The sequence below is a fragment of the Osmerus eperlanus genome, chromosome 26 (genome assembly GCF_963692335.1).
Source record: "Osmerus eperlanus chromosome 26, fOsmEpe2.1, whole genome shotgun sequence".
Classification (NCBI taxonomy): domain Eukaryota; kingdom Metazoa; phylum Chordata; class Actinopteri; order Osmeriformes; family Osmeridae; genus Osmerus; species Osmerus eperlanus.
This window is the reverse complement of record NC_085043.1, coordinates 2457441-2475492: the sequence shown is the minus strand read 5'-3', so window position 1 is coordinate 2475492 and position 18052 is coordinate 2457441. Positions and strand designations below refer to the sequence as shown.

Genomic DNA, 18052 nt, shown 5'->3' with positions numbered 1-18052 from the left:
ACAATATCGTCTTCTTCATTACAAAAAAGGGCTTTGGAAAATTATTTTCAGATTCAGTTTTTTTTCTGTCTCAGATTCTATTAATTAAAAGAAGCACCAGCTCATCATCGCTTGATTTTGAGTCCATTGTTGTTTTTATCTGTGGCGCGAATAATTTATGCGGCAAAAAAATCGTGCTTGATGTGTATGATAAGGCGCGTCATAAATGTTCCAAAATAATCATCCGAATTATTCGCAATTTTGTGCCGTTTATTCGTGTCGCGCCCAGTGTGCAAAGACCTTAATGCTGAGGGCTCGCTGATATCGCTGCCTGTCTTTCTAGCATGTCGTATCTATGCGTCATTGCTAACGTGTGCTGACGTTGTTATGTTAGGCTAGCAAACTAGCTAGCATTCAAGGCACTTTTTGCCACAAAACGTTGCATTCTCCTAAACAGTGCAACCTAACGTAAATCCCAAAACAAGCAACGTAATTGTGACCAAGACGAACATTTTGACACCAACGTTGTCTATGTAGGTCAAATATTGAGGGAGCCTTAGGGGTGGGAAAATAAAATATAAAAAATACATTTATATGAGAGAACAAAGGTTGTGCCCTTGCCGAAGGCAACTATATAACTCATTTTCTGTTCTATTGTAAATGTGTTTTGCTCATTCTTGTTTGGAGTGATGTGGGATGTCCTGAATAGCCACCCAGTCATCTTACCGTGACTCACTAATGTGTTACAGAAATAAAGTGTCCTTCAAATCATTCAGTTGCCTGGGATCGTACGTGGAAGGGACAAAAATCTGAAGTGCTACAAGAAGTAAACCGTCACACATGGACAGTACCAACATTTCAGAAAATAGCCATCTATAGTTTAAATTTGAGCATTTTTACTTAGATAACAACCACAAACACAATACTAGAGAGGGTACAATTTCTGGGGAAATTGTAGGGTGTGCTTGCTTGCGTCGGTTGCACAGGGGTCTGTATATTTTATATAAAAATGCATAGGGCCTACTTATTATTTATAAAGATTACATAGATTTAAAAGCATCTTTTTTTGCTGCTTATTTACAACTCAAAATACGAGTGAAGTGTAGAATTAAATATGATGTCTTCTCATTTCCCCTGCAAGAGGCAGCCTCATAGCTGAATCAAAACAAATACATTTGGCAGACCGGTGTAAAAATGGACCTAATCTCTATGACTTAAACGTCCTTTTAAGTTTTCCCTTCTCGTGATATTTTCAGGCATTTAGCCTACTCATATTGCATTCATTCATTAATAAAGAACCCCCTTTGAAGATTATTCTACGACGTTACCGGCAGAAGATAGACTCGCGATTCAAACAGTACCATCTGCTAACTGAAAATATGCCCCCAAAAACGTAAATAAGCTTGACATTTATTTAGTGGAAAATCGCTCCTTCATAAAAAGCTCACTGGTAGCGATCATTGTCAGTAACAACGCAAAATGCGATATAGCCCTGTGTGGAGAAGCTGCCCCTGTAAATTCTACTACAGTACAGTACTAGACTACTGCTGTGTTCGTCTTGGTAGCGATTGCGTTGGTGGAATTCGATTTAACGTTCCGTTGTACGGTTTAGGCTGAAATTAATTATTTTCATGAACAGATTGACAAAGTTTAGGCTGTGGCAATGAAGTTCAGGTTAGTAGTCAGATAGTTTCACCTATTGAAAGACTTTTGGTTTAAGTAAGGGGAGTGCCGAACATGTTCTGTCGCCGTTTGACTTCCTACAGCTGTGTCGATGTTTTTGTAGTGTCTCGTGTAGGCTACAGCGTTGCAGTGAGCAACACTGGTTTGAAACCACAGGTAATGATAATTTCACCCACAAATCATTTACTTGTAATGTAATGTCATAATAAATCCTACAACGAAAATGTATTTGTGAGGAATGTTTATTTTAATGATTGAAAACAGATGCATCATAGACCACTGTAGTATGTGTTGCCCGGGTAACAGAGGCTAATGTCATGCTAATGCCTCAGTGAAATAGTAGACTACCGTTTCCGAAAGTAGATGTGGGCCTACTTCCTTAATAATATCAGCTAATATTGTACATTACATTTTACAATTGTGTTTCACATCACAAAGTAAAATAAGTAAATAGTTATCACCCTGGCCTCTTTGCTTGTGGCGTTTCTGCAGCTGCCTTGCAGTAAAGCTATAGTTAGCCTAGCTATCCCCCAAGTTAACAGATGCGAAACGAATGTTCTGCTACAGGTAGTCACGCGTGTTTTCGTGACGTAGTGACGTTAGTAACGTCAGTGACTGTGGCTAGCAAATTAGCCACCGTTAGCTTCACTTTTCGCCACAAAAACTTAACTTCAGCCTAAACCATGCAACGGAACGTAAATAAAAATACAAGCAACTCAATCGCTACCAAGACGAAACTTTTGACACCTAGGTTGTCTATGTAGGCCAAATATTGACAAAGATTTAGGGGGGCAAAAATAAATAATAATAATAAATATATATGTGAGAGAACAAAGGTTGTGCTCTCGCCGAAGGCTTGAGCACACCCAATAAAGTGTTCAGAACAAACAACAAATCACAGTAAGACGTGTCATTCAACATCAGCAGTGTGCTACTGGACATTTTGGGTGCATATTGTGCACCAGAAAAAGGTCCTATGAAGTAAATAATATTTTGTAACGGCAAGTCAGGTTAATAGTATTATTTGTGTACAGTGATCTGTGGTCAATGCCCCCCCCCACCCACCCACCCATAAAACCAGAAATACAAATAAAGTGGACCTCCTTTTTTTTCAATTCATACCTTTATAGTTCCATCAAAACAATGTTAATTTTCAAGAAAACAGAACATTCTAGAAACAGCACTTACACCAAACTAGCCTTAAACTGAGTGCTCTATGACCATTATTTTTAGTTGATAACTCATCTCAATACCCAATGAGCAATTCCACAACACAAACGCACACATATTTGCTTCTTGGATTCTCCTTAGAAATATGATACTAACATTTGTCTTCCAGCATTTAGGTCCTCAGGATTGAGCCATTGCTTCAGTAACAGATGGACTTAAATTAAGAGCACACACAGATGATTATTATAAATTCTGAAATATGACCTGGGTCCAAGTTATGTATCGCCATCAATGATACTATATAATGAAGGGAAATATGGGTAACAGCGGTATAGAAACACATACAACCTAGCTGATGATACAAACAAGACAGTCAATCATACATGGTGACTGTTTTTGCATGACTAGGCATCAGTGGTGGTGTGGTTCGTTCATTTCAAATCAAGGACCATGGTGGAAGGGTTCTCCAAGTAAGACCTCCATAGGTTAGAGAAGCGACACATGGTAGCCCCGTCAATGATCCGGTGGTCCGCTGACCAACTGACATTCATGATGTGGGCTTTTGCTACATCACCTGCTGAGTTGAACCTTGGAAGGATCTAGAAGGGGTATAAAACCAGGTCACAATATTATATATAAGGTAGCATTTTACAGTGCATTGAAAAGTATTGGGACAGTGAATGTTTGTTTTGGCTCAACACTTTAATACTTGGATTTGAAAACTATTGTGCAATTTTCACAGGTGTCAATCCCATTGCTCATCAGTATCACATCCTTCCTCACTTGCCCACTGTATGGCTCAATCTCCGGTCCCCTTCAAATTATTGCTGAAGCATTTTAGTGCATTAATGTTGAGTGATCAAACCAAAGGCAGACATTGTCATCTTAAGAACCGTTTATTTCCATGGCATAACATCACAATGGTCACTGCCAAGCATCGACTAGTGTTGTAAAACTTGAACCTTTAAAGCATTGGAATCACATGCCCTGGAGTTATTGTCATGCTTCATAATCTTGCAGTATGACAAACACTATTTTATTGTGTGAGGTTGTTGGTAGAAGCTACATACGAATCTTTTCAACACAGCCTGATAAGCAATCTGAATTGGCTAACCTTTGTCTTGCCTGAAAGAACTGGATTAATGCTGCACGCTTGCCACTTCTGCCTAGCTAACTTTCTAGTGTTGCATTAAATGTGACTTGATTTATACCAAGTTACCCAATAATTAGGTTATGTGCAGCGCAGATGTGATGTCTAAACTGGGTTAGTTATAAAAATACGGAGTAGTTTGATTTGAAGATATTATTTAGTTATATCAATTTATATTAGTTTATATATTAGTTTAATTGGCTATACATTGAGGAAAAAAATTATTTGATCCCCTGCTGATTTTATACTTTGCCCACTGACAAAAACATGATCAGTCTATAATTGTAATGGTAGGCTTATTTAAACAATGAGAGACAGAATAACAACAACAAAATCCAGAAAAACACATGCAAACGCTATTGTTATAAATTGAATTGCATTTTAATGAGTGAAATAAGTATTTGACCCCCTCTCAATCAGAAAGATTTGTCTCCCAGGTGTCTTTTATATAGGTGACGAGCTGAGATTAGGAGCACACTTTTAAAGGGAGTGCTCCTAATCTCAGTTTGTTACCTGTATAAAAGACCACAGTATAAATGTCCACAGAAGCAACCAATCAATCAAATTCCAAACTCTCCACCATGGCCAAGACCAAAGAGCGGTCCAAGGATGTCAGGGACAAGATTGTAGACCTACACAAGACTGGAATGGGCTACAAGACCATCACCAAGCAGCTTGATGAGAAGGTGACAACAGTTGGTGTGATTATTCGCAAATCGAAGAAACACAAAAGAACTGTCAATCTCCCTCGGTCTGGGGCTACATGCAAGATCTCACCTTGTGGAGTTGTAATGATCCAGAAATACACTGGAAGATCTTGTCAATGATCTCAAGGCAGCTGGGACCATGGTCACCAAGAAAACAATTGGTAACCAGTGTTGGGTAACGTTACTTTTTAAAGTAACTAATTACAGTTACTAGTTACATTTCTTGTAAAGTAACTAGTTACGTTAGTTACTTGCTGTAGAGAGTAAGGCGTTAAGTTACTTTTGCGTTACATTAAGAAAAGTCTTTGATTTCTAAGACAATTCACCTTGGTCACTCTTATGCCCAGAAGGCACATTTAATGGGGGCTAGGTCTGAATCTAGGAGCAAAACAAAGCTAATTATAGCTATGTATATGGTAGCAAAATGGTGTTCACTTCACTTATGTACTGAACCAGACTAACTTACTGTCATATAATCCTAAACCGCTGCAACGATACAACGACACATCACACAAGCTTGAGTTCAAATACATTATGTGACATTACGTAGGCCTACTGTACATGCAAGTCTTAAATAACTATTTACCTGGTCGGCTCCATGACGCCGGGTAAGTTGGGCTTGTGAGACTGCTCACCAAAAGAACGAGGGGGAACCCACCTGTCTAGCAGATTAAGACATTTTCGTAGGTACCTAGCGAAAAGTAGCCTCAACTTTCCTAGACTTTTAGCTACATGCTGAGGGCTCGGGAACAAAAGACTAACTTGAGTAACGCGTGTGCGAAAGCACATGTACAGGCCCGTCTGAAGTTTGCCAATGAACATCTGAATGATTTAGAGGAGAACTGGGTGAAAGTGTTGTGGTCAGATGAGACCAAAATTGAGCTCTTTGGCATCGACTCGCCGTGTTTGCAGGAGGAGGAATGCTGCCTATGAAATTTACATTTATGCATTTAGCAGACGCTTTTGTCCAAAGCGACTTCCAAGAGAGAGCTTTACAAAAGACCATAGGTCACTGATCATAACAACGAGATAGCCCCAAACATTGCGAGCAGCCAAAACATGAAGCATACATTGTGGAAAACCAAATAAGTGCCAAAGGGAAGAACCATAAGAGCATGCAGTTAAACAAGTTACAATTGAACAACATGAAACTCCCCACAAGAGTGCAAGAGTGTACCTGTAGAAAAAACAATCAACAGTAAAATATTTCACAGCGAGTACAAGAATTTGAAACCGTTACGACTAACCAACAAGAGCAAACAAGTCTCTCTATGACCCCAAGAACACCATCCCCATCGTCATACATGGAGGTGGAAACATTATGCTTTGGGGGTGTTTTTCTGCTATGGGGACAGGACAACTTCACCACATTAAAGGGACGATGGACGGGGCCATGTACCGGCAAATCTTGGTTGAGAACTTCCTTCCCTCAGCCAGGGCACTGAACATGAGTTGTGGATGGGTATTCCAGCATGATAATGATCCAAAACACACAGACAAGGCAACAAAGGAGTGGCTCAAGAATAAGCACATTAAGGTCCTTGAATGGCCTAGCCAGTCTCCAGACCTTGATCCCATAGAAAATCTGTGGAGGGAGCTGAAGGTTCGAGTTGCCAAAGTCAGCCTCGAAACCTTAATGACTTGGAGAGGTTCTGCAAAGAGGAGTGGGACAAAATCCCTCCTGAGATGTGTGCAAACCTGGAGGCCAACTACAATAAATGTCTGACCTCTGTGATTGCCAACAAGGGTTTTGCCACCAAGTACTGAGTCATGTTTTGCAGAGGGGTCAAATACTTATTTCACTCATTAAAATGCAAATCAATTTATAACAATTTTGACATGTTCAGGATTTGTTGTTGTTATTGTCTCTCACTGTTCAAACAAACCTACCATTAAAATTATAGACTGATCATTTCTTTGTCAGTGGGCAAATGTACAAAATCAGCAGGGGATAAAACTAAAATAAATCCCCTGACTGTATATACTTGAATCACAACAAATTATAAAAATATACGATCAAATACTAGTACCCGTTTGAATTTTCAAATACTGGTGCCCATCCCTAATGGACACTTGTTTGCAATTTATCATTATGGGGTACAGTTTGTAGACTGATTACATTTACTTTTTGATTCTACACAAAATGTAGAAAAAGAGACGTCTGATTTACACACTATAATTACGTTTAGAAATATTTGTGGAACAATACTAAATGTACTGTAAGTCATGTTTTCTTGTTTTGATTATTTGACTAATCATCCATCAGTGCATAGTTGGCATAACAATGAATAGTAGCAGTCCTGGGGCCCGTTCTCCGTACGTCGCTAACTCAGTTTTTGGATTTGATTGTTGACGATTTGTCATTATCTTGGATTGTTCTGTTCTTCAAAGCTCATCCTGGACTTGCTGTCATAACAACAGGTCTGTATGCTTAAACCTGCTCGGGAGCAGGCGTCATGGCGTCATGTTGGCGTCATGTTGGCGTCATGTTGGCGTCATGGCGTCATGTTCAAGTTCATAATCTACGATTCCGAATTAAAGTAGGCGAATTTTGTGAAATTTACAGCACAAACCCAGTTACTAAAGCTAAATACGTACTTTTGGAGTGTAGCTGGCAAGTAATCTGTTATGGTCTAGCTAGAGCTAACGCTATGTTAGATGTGAGATCATATTTCACAAAATTGGATTTGAAATGATACTTACTAGTATGATTAACTACTGATAATATTATCATACTAGTAGTAGTGGCTAGATACAGCGTCAGTTGACAACATTACCTTAGTTTCTGTACCTACGTGGCCTCTAGCTCTATCTAGCTTAACTTTACAGCGGTTATTTTAGTTTGTTGGTAATTGTAGCTCTACAAGCTAGCTACTATTAAGATATTAGAAGTAGGCCTAATCATACTAATAAATAGTAACCACTTTTAAATCAAGTTTTGCGAATGTAATCTTATATTTAATAGCTAGCTAGCGTAAGGCTTCAGAGAGAGTACAATAGCAACACAGTAGGCCTACGTTGAAACAGACAAAAGTATGTTTGTTGATTTTTAGGATATTAAGCTGACAATGAGGGATACCATACTGTTTTACTCTTAGATTTTGGGCTGTGGAAAGGGGACAATTGTCTCTCCCCTCTAAACTCCTGGGGTACTTGCTATCGGATTTGAATGTTCCGTATGTCATTTTGAGCCTTAACGACTGAAAGCTTGGCGGAGCTTCTTCAAGTAGTGACCGGTAGCTAAGGTAGGATTGGTCAAAGCCGTTTTGGGGCATGGCTTTCGCGATAGGTCAATACCAGTGAAATTTCACGGTACTCAATACCATTTTCAATAACAATGCATAACAATGCATAACAATGCCTACAATATCTAAGGCTGTAGCCTACTTATGACAACAGAGCATTAATGTCAATCATTTGAGTTCATTTGTAGAGCTCAAAAAATATAAATCTTGACTTAAACATGATTTATAAGAAATAGAAGAGTGGATTCAACACGCTTCATGGCGCTCTTAAAATTATGGTCACGCTAGGTATTGCATTTGCAGTCTGCGGCAAACCATAAAGGATATGAATGGTCAGGGCTCTCGCCATACATTACATGTATGGTAATCTCACGCCAAACCTTTTATAAAACAAGCCCTGAACGGTGATGTTTGCAAATTGTTTTCGGGTGATCGATGTTCTCATAGTCTTCTACCTCACACCGAAGCCATTTCCATACGTGGCTATTCCACTTTTCTTGTCCACAACTTTTATGTAGAGCCCCTGCAGCATTAGCTGCTTGTCCAATGTTGCCAATTTAAGTTACTCTGGCAACATTGTCGCCAGTCCAGTCGTTAAGGCCAGTACAATGTCCCAAAAAAACCTGAACGTCGTGATAAATGGATTAAAACATGTAATTTAAAATTTGAGCATGTATAACATTATTCTGGACAGCTAGTGTAAGCCATTTTCATAGGTTTTGGGTGTAGGACACAATTTGTCCACTGGTGTCACTAGTGTGCTTAGGAGGGATTCCTATTTAAGTAGGAACCTTTCAACAGGTAACAGGGGGTGCTGTTATGGGAGGAGCACAAATAGTTTTTGACCGCTTCAAATCGCTACACACGTTAAACGCTCAAGTGGATGTAAAATGTTTGTTTGTTTGGAGCTTAATGGACACATGGACTTGCAAGTTCATTGGAAGAACAGTGTGAACAATAAATGGCCATCAAACGCTGATTTCTACAGCCAGCTACAAAGCGGTGTAAGTTAGAAAAGAGTGCGTCAGCTAGTTTACTAGCCATAGACCAGGGGAGCTCAATACGTCAATCGCGATCTACCAGTCGATCTCAAAGGTACTGTGGGTAGATCGCATGACATAAAAAAAATAGACGTCAGCCTATCATCCATCCCGTCACTTGACTGATATACAGGGCAGCCAGTCAGATGACATCTGACTTTTTCTGACACGTGCGCATGCACTTACGCAAAGTGCATGCGCAGTGACCTAAGTGTCAGAAAAACTGACAAGCTAGCTAGCGAGTTACCTCCAATTTTTAGCCCTCGGTTTTTTCTCTTAAACTTACTGTAAGAAAGGGTATAAAAATGAGTGGGGAAGCTGGACCAAGTAAGAAGACAAAAACGTATCACTTTCATACGGAATGGGAGACCACCTTTTTCTCACAATGACATTTTCGAAGTGCGTTTGCCTCATCGGCCAGTCTAGCATCGCAATACCAAAGAAGGGAAATGTGGAGCGACATTTTCGGACTGTTCATAGAAAATACGACACTGACTTCCCGCAGAAAAGCGAGTTAATAGAAAAGTGAAGGAACTTAAATGCCAGTTGTCCGGACAGCAGTCACTTTTCTCACAACATACTTCAAAAGCAAAAGCCGCCACCGAAGCATCGTTCCGGGTGAGTCACCTCATCGTTAATAACAAGAAGCCCTTCCAAGACGGAGAGATGGTAAAAGAGGCATTTGTTGAAGCAGTTGACTCATTGTTCCGAGACTTTATAAAACAAGGCAGAAATATTATCTTCGATCAAAGCTCTCCAGCTGTCAAGACGTACAGTTACACGGCGCAGTGAAGCCATGGCCGAGGATTTGACCCAGCAACTTTGAAAGGACATCGCAGATTGCGAGTGTTTCTCACTGCAGTTGGACGAATCTACGGACGTGAGTGACAGCGCAGATGTGCATTTTCATTCGTATGGTGTTTACTGAAATCACTGCAAAAGAGGAGCTATTAACAGTACTGCACATGAAAGAACAGACGCGAAGAGAGGACATATTTCAGTCGTTCAAAAACTTTATCGAGAAAACCCAGCTCCCGGTGTACAAATTGGTGTCCATCACTACGGATGGAGCACCCGCAATGGTTGGCCGCTTGAATGGATTTATTGCCAAGTGCAGGCAGGACGACGTTTCCCGGACTTCCTGAATTACCACTGCATAATCCATCAGCAAGCGTCTCTCCAAAGACGGCTATTCCGTGAACATCTGGAGAAGGCTGACTGCGAACACTGAGTTGTTGCTACACACTGACGTGAGATGGCTTAGTCGAGGGAAATTCCTGCAAAGATTCCGAGAGCTCTGTCTGGAGATTAAGGAGTTTTTCCATGTAACGGGAAATGCAGACTAGGCTAAATTGTTGGACAGTCAGTTGGACAGTCAGTGGCTGTTAGACTTGGCATTTTTAACAGATCTGACAAACATGTTGAATGACCTTAATCTAGAGCTGCAAGGAAAAGACAAAACAGTGATCAATATGATCAGCTCAGTTAATGCTTTCAAACGAAAGATGCAACATCTCTCCTCAAAGCTGCAGTGCCATGATTTGGCAAACTTCCAGAACCTGGCGTCAGAGCTGGAGTTGCAAGGGAAGGCCTGTGTGCAACTTGACAGTGTACGCTACACAGAGCAGATTGACAATTGTCTGTCAGAGTTTCACAAACGCTTTCAAGACTTTTCTTTGCTCGAGCCAGTCGCTACATTCATGTGCTATCCTTTTCGGGAAGATGCTGAGGTTGATTCACTCGCATCAAAAATTGCAACACTGTTTCACCTGAACTCTTCTGAAGTGGAAGATGAGATTTTGACACTACAAGCCGACATTCAGCTGAAGTCCAGAGCTCATGCACAGTTCTGGAACTTACTCACAGAGGAAAAGTACCCCATGGGAAAACACTGTAGGCACTCCCATGGTATCCTCTCGGAAAACAATAGGTGCGTTCGACTTCATGCAGCGCCGGCGTTGCCTGCAGCCCGGCTGTCTTAAAGCAAGCCAAGCGTCATAACTGCTCTGAAACATGCACTAACTTTTGGGGCAAGCACGGCCCTCTGTGAGAATTCCTTCTCCACTTTAAAGAATGTTTTCTCAGATCACAGACAGTCGATGTTCCACAAACGAAAGGCCAACCTGATATTGCTAGCTTTCGAGAAGGACTTGACAAGGAAGTTCAGGAGTGAATGGCGGGACACTGTCCTACGCAGATTTAACTCGGCGGCCAATCGTCGTCTCCCACTCTACTAATGGTGAGTTATCTGGTTTTATCCAGCCTGCCGGCCCTATATGGACTAGGCTAAATTGTTGGTTGTAGGCCTATGTGTTTGTTGTTTCTTGGAAAAACAAACGTGTAATGCAAAGCAATGTTTTCTGAAATTCTGTTGTAGGCTACCCAGCTAGCATGTGACCGACAGGCTGGCTGATATTTTTCTAATCGTTTTACCAGCGGCCCACCAGTGGCAGCCTACTCTTTACCGACAGACGTCCGCTACTGGCCCCGATGGCTGCGGCTTGCTGAAGGCCCACCATCGGGCTATTGCTCAGATTTCTACATTCTCTACAAATAACGAAGGCTACTACACCATAATCTGAATAAACGCTTTACAAATTTATTTTTAAACAGATGACTTTGTACATGTTAGGACCTTCAATATGGATATACAAAACAATAAATTATATTCTAACTATATTCTAATACGGCACTGAATACAAAAAAAATACTTTTCAACATAGGGCCTATAGCTGTTGGTAGGCCCTTTTCGTGGTTGCTGGATGCTGCGCTGCTGTGCTGCGCTCCGTTTCGGTCATCAGTTTTTGTTTGAAAATGAAGACATTAAATAAATCAAATTATACAATTATTGTTGCTGTATTATTCGTTGGGTAGGCAACCTGCTCAGCTGGCCTATTTATTAGCTTGTGAGATTCTAAATAATACGTTTAAGTTTGTCACCTTTTTGTGCCGGAGTTGGATTATAGGTGAAAAGTTGACCTACTAAATGACTAAATGTACTATGCTACCATAGGCTGTAAAAAAAATAAATAAATAAATAAAAACGTGCCCACCCCAAAGCAACATATGGCCCCCCCGCAAATCAATGCCTGGCGCCGGGCCTGGGGGGAGTCTTAATCAATTTGTCATTTTAGTAGTCAACAGTTGTAGTTTGAATACAAATTAAATACTTCAATACAAGTGCAGATTTTCTGTTGTCTTAGGTGAGACAAGTTTAGTCAAAAGATAAATAAGAAAATAAGACAGTACCATTCCCCAAACCATTTCAATTGTAATAGAAATTAAAATATATAATTTGGTCAGCTCAGCAGCGGTTGTTTTATCATCCGCTGTTGTTGTGTTCGTAGCAAAAAATTGTGTTAAGGAAGAGTGCCTGGCATAACTAGCATTATCCTTGTGCCGTTGGGTAGCGCAAGCATGCCCCTTTCCCCCTACTACTCACGTCTATATCAATGCGACAGAGTTTACAGAAGGCATGATATTGATCTTTGCTGCTCTTAGTGGCAAAGTGGAGTTCTGAACTCCACGTAGGTTTGAAGGAGGTCTTTCTTTTTGGCATCTGAAAGCCTACACGAGTGGTAAATTGCGACGGTGGGTAGGAAGGGTCAAAAAGGACAAAAGGGCGAAAAGGAGGACACAACAGCGGCCCGGACAAAAGGCTGGAAAACCGGACTGTCCGGACGTCTGGTCACCCTAGGTATGAGTAGTGCTACACTATCAATGGCCATTTTTTTTTGTGTGAACACTAGTCATAAATCCAAATGCATTGGTGGTCAAAGGCAAATGACAATTGACTTTGTGAACTACTGGATTGAACTAAACAATGGGTACGCGTGAAATCGTGGACAGGCCTGAGGCTATTGCGCAGTCGGCTGAAACGAACATTAGCGCGAATGACTGTGATACACAAAAGAACAAAAGGGAAAAACGGGTTGTGAAATTAACTGCTAAAGCACTTATTGAAAGGCTGGAAAGGTTACAGAGTGACAGGAAAGCTAAGCTAAATAAGGATAACAATTTGAGGAAAAAGATACAAGAGCTTAAACAAAAAGGTGATAATAAATCAGAGGTAAAATGTGCTCTTGATGATCTGGTAAAATTGTGTGATGAAGCAAACTGTATTCATGGTTCGTTAATGGGTTTGCTACCTGATGATGAAATTACAATGTAATGTAAATGATGATGAAAGGGAAAAGCATAAAGTATGGTTCCAAGCAAAACATTTCTGTAATAATGATCTTATTGGGTGTGCTCACGCCTTCGGCGAGCACAACCATTGTTCTCTCACATAATGGGGCTCGACAATAACGATGGCCCGGGGCCAGTCAAAAGTAACGTCGGGACAGTTAAACTAGCAACTCACTGGCCCGATCGGGCCACTGCAAATTATTGATTGAAAAAAAAAAATCGCATTGTAAAAGTTAACATCCTTCATATGTTTTGCTATCTGCTAAATGCATAAATAACGTTGGAGCTCGTGGGGCGCACAGTTGGCAAATCACGAGTTGAGTAGTGAGTGACGAGTGGTTGTCAAATTGTAATTCTCTAATCTCAATACATTTAACAACTGGCACGAGACTGGCGCGAGACAATAAAGTGTAGATGGCAGCAAAGTAGAGCTACGAGCTCAAACGGAAGCAACTTTTTTTAAGGAAAGAAGATGCACTGTGTCGTCTGTCGTATGTTCCCGTCTAAAGCAGACAAAAGTGGATCTTTTTACACAGGCAACGACAATTTCCGACCAGCCATGCTAGCAGACAGCACCTGGTTTGCGTGACAGCTAAGCGGATGGTTGACAATCCATCTTCCAGGCCGTTGACCATGCTGGTCAGGAACTTAAATGTAGATGCCCATCGTGTTATTGCACGACTTATAACAACGGCATATCACGTAATTAAGACGGGCCAGCCGTTCGCCTCGTTCCCCCAGGCTATTGAACTGCAGCAGAAGAATGGTGTCGACTTGGGTACTTAGTATCATACTGATGAAATGCTATGGAAGCTTTTATATATTAGCATTGAGGGACCAGAGGTTTCAGTTTCAGCCAGACAGAGTTGTGCAGAGATGGCTGTCAGCAGGGAAGAGAGCACGTCATGTTTGAGGTTAAAAGTCAATTGTTTTGCTGATTATTACCTTTATATTTTTTATCACTAGAAATGTGATTTAATTTTTGTTCTTTTTATATCCACAATGTGTTTAATAAATGGTTAAACATGTTAACAGAATAACACAACTTATAAGTCTTTGGTTTTGTTGTAACAATGATAAATTACAACTGGCACTTTGGCACTTTGGCAAGTGCCAAAAAATGTTAATGTTGAGCCCTGCATATATATTATTATTATTATTATTTTCCCACCCCTAAGGATCCCTCAGTATTTGGACTACATACACAACGTCAGTGTCAAAATGTTCGTCTTGGTGTTGCTTCTATTGGGATTAACGTTCCGTTGCACGGTTTAAGAGGTTACAATGTTTTTATAGCAAAAAGTTCCTTGTGTCCACAAAGGGAACCCAGTGCCAACGTCACAATCTCAGCACACGTTAGCAACGACGGCATGGATACGACGAGCATAGATGTGCTGTTGCACAGCGAGTATCGTATCGTGCCGTGGGGTACTAGCAAGCATCATACATGCAAATCAAGACTTGCATGTACAGTAAGTAATGTCACATTAAATCATGTATTTAAACTCAAGCTTGTGTGGTGCGTCGCTGTCTTCAATGCCACAGCCTAAACTTTGTCAAAAGAAACGTTTCTCATTTCCGGCGCATTCAAACAATCCCCTCAGTGAAGTTTGGCTAGCAACAGCAGCTAGCTTGCGCGTAGCACAATTTACCGGGGTCAGCTTCTCCATGCAGGGCTCTAGACTGAGGCCAAATGGTCGCATTTGGCATTGTTAGCTACTGACAAAGATCGCTTCCTTTAAACTTCTTTTGAACTAGCCATTTCCCCCTAAATAAATGTCAAGCTTATTTACGTTTTGGGGGGCATATTTTGAGTTAGCAGATGGTACTGTTTGAATTGCGATTCCATCTGAAATACTGCGGGTGACAACGTTGTTACAATAGCTTGTTTCAAAGGGGGTTCAGCTTGTTTCAAAGGGGGTTCTTAAAGAATTAATTAGTGCTGTCAAACGATTAAATTATTTAATCGCGATTAATCGCATTAATGTCATAGTTAACTCGCAATTAATCGCACATTTTTATCTATACTAAATGTCTCTTTTGTCCCATTATTTTTTCTCATTGTAATGCTCTTATCAACATGGAAAAGTGGATGCAAATGTTTTTTTTTTTAATTGAAAACAACATTGCAATCGCCTGGCTTAGACGAGGGGGCAGAGAATTCGCATCAGCTGTTTGCTTGGCCATCAAGTGCTATTTCTGACTGGACGTGCTGCGATGATATCTCAGTTCACAACGACAAAACACACAGATCACTTTGGTCTTGTCAATGGAACGATTTGGCAACTTTTTAAAAGTACATTTTCCATTCAAAAGATTATTGGAATCCATTTCGGCGTCTCACGCTCGCCATCCACTCAAAACGTAACGTTAGCCTACTACTCTTTAGCCGGCTCGCAAGCCCAAACAAGTGTGTGCGGTGTGCCTTTTGTTTTGTTTCCGGTCTAGCTAGATCCGGTGTGGTGTTGTAGTTTTTCTAACGTCAGTTGTTGCAACAGCATGTGAAAAAAACTACAAAGTTTGCCAGGCCAAAAAGAACGTTAATCTCGCGATAAAATAATTGACGCCGTTAAAATGGGTTTGCGTTAACGCCGTTAAATAACGCGTTTAACTGACAGCACTAGAATTAATGCAAGATGAGTAAGGCTAAATGCTTGAAAATATCATTGAAGGGAAAAACTTTTGGGGACGGACCCATCTGCAACCGACGCAAGCAAGCACACCCTACAATTTCCCCAGAAATTTTACCCTCTCTAGTTTCCAATGTGAAAATGTGGGTAACAGATTCTGAACAGCATGGAAATAAGGTTGACAATGATGAGGTTGATGATGATAATGTAAATCCAGAGGACAGTGTTTAAAATGTTTCAAGCAAGCACACAAGCAAAAAGAGTGTGTGCAGTGGAAAATCAACCACTGCTTCCTCTGCCAGAGTCAAGGAAGAGGCCGACAGAGCAGCACTGCTCGTTCGTGTGGAAGCTTTAAAGAAAATACAGGCTTTGGAAGAGCAACAGCAAAAGCTAAAAAGGAACAGCTGGAAGCTTTGCTAGAAGCATCCACTGCTAAATTAGCCGTTTTACAGGCCTCAGACATTCAAAGTGTTTTGAGGGCATCGTCAAACGCAATGAATTTCTACCTGAAAAGGGCACAAAGAAAAGAAGCACGTGAGCTGAGTGCAATGGCAAAGGAGTACCAGCCAGTTCAGCAAAACAAACCGCAATCAAGGAACTAACCCAACACTAAATGTTAGGGAGCCACAGGAGGCTAGGTGGCAACAAATGACTCAACCCAGGGAGTGGACTGAACCACAAGACCGGGTTAATCCTAGCAACTCACAACAGTACAGTTACACGGATCCACAGTTACAACCCTCTTTGCTTCATGCTCAGCCAGCAGATAAAAGGCATCCTACTCGACGTAACCTGCATTGAGGGAGGAAACCTGAGGAGGAAAGTCAGCCCTATCCGTTCAATGCTCAACCAGTGGATGATAGGCATCTTGGAGATATTTGCACCATTATGCAAAGGCAAAATGAGATCAAAAATGCCCTTGTTCAACAGGAACATTTAATGGTATTGCCTGCCAGAGATATTCCTCTATTTGATGGGGATCCTCTTCAATATATCTAATTTAAAAGAGCATTTGAACAAGGTGTGGAGGAAAAGGTCAGCACTGGTGACCTTTTCCTGAGCTTGTATTACCTGGAGCAGTTTACTAGAGGGCAGCCAAGGGAGCTGGTACGCAGTTGCCAACATGTTGAACCTGCTCAAAGTTATGCTCATGCAAAAAGGCTGTTGCACGAACACACATAAAACATATAAACATAAACATATAAAATAGCTGCTGCATACATGGAAAGCCATGGAATACATGGCTTTGGCTTGGCACTCAATAAAATCAGAAGATGTGAATGCATTACAAACCTACTCTCTGTTCCTGCGTTCATGTTGTAATATCATGGATAAGTTGCAGTACATCCAAGAGTTGGACATGACGAGCAACATGAGTGCAGTGATGTCTAAGTTACCATTTAGGTTAAGAGAGCGATGAAGAACTTTTGCACATGACTTTCTGGAAAAATCCAACCGCAGAGCTCTGTTGGATTTGGTTTCATTCATCGAAAAACATGTCAAAGTCCTCTCAGACCCTTTATTTGGTGACATTCAGGACACGTCATCAGGAAATTCTGATTCAAAGGTTGTTAACAGGTCAAAACCACACACAGGGAATACAGTTAAGGGAAATAGCTTTGCAACCACCGTTGCATCTGTGTCATCAAATGAGAGCCACAGAGACTTAAAGACAGTCTCATATGTCTCCACAGTTGACTCTACTTGTGTTTGTTGTTCTCAAGGTCACTCTTTGGTAGACTGTCAAAGGTTCAAAAAGAAGGAAAATAAGAGATAAAATAGACTTTGAGGTAGAAAGAGCTTTTCTTCGGTTGCTTATGTGCAGGGCATAGGAGTCATAACTGCAGTGAGCGTCTGACCTGTAGGAGTTGTGGTCAAAACCATCCAAGTGTGCTTCATATCGACTGGAGAAATGAAGCCAACACAGACAAAGAGCATTCCAAAGAAAAGGTCACATGCAACATTACAGCATCTCATAAAACCTGTGGTCATACAGGGGCCGGTAGGGATCGCTGCCTTCTTTCCATCTTGCCAGTTCAAGTCAAATCCATCAAAGGAGACCGGATAATTAACACCTATGCATTTTTGGACCCTGGCAGTACTGCCAATTTCTGTTCAGAACATCTCATGAAAAGACTCAACTTGGCTGGTAGAAGAACACACTTTTTGCTGCAAACCATGGGACACGAAAGGGTTGTGCCGGCATATGAGTGTTCCGACTTGGAAGTGTCTGGGTTGGAGAAAAACCTCTTCTATAATC

The 18052-nt window shown here is 41.0% G+C and overlaps 1 protein-coding gene across 1 annotated transcript in view; it reads right to left on the bottom strand.

The window, feature by feature from the left end:
- Nucleotides 1–3262: 3262 nt before the first annotated feature.
- Nucleotides 3263–18052, bottom strand: part of dbt (dihydrolipoamide branched chain transacylase E2) — a 59302-nt gene continuing 44512 nt past the window's right edge. The window contains exon 11 of the mRNA XM_062452676.1: nt 3263–3431. Within this exon, the coding sequence (XP_062308660.1) occupies nt 3264–3431 (168 nt within the window). The 3' untranslated portion in view covers nt 3263. The remainder of the gene's footprint in view (nt 3432–18052) is intronic.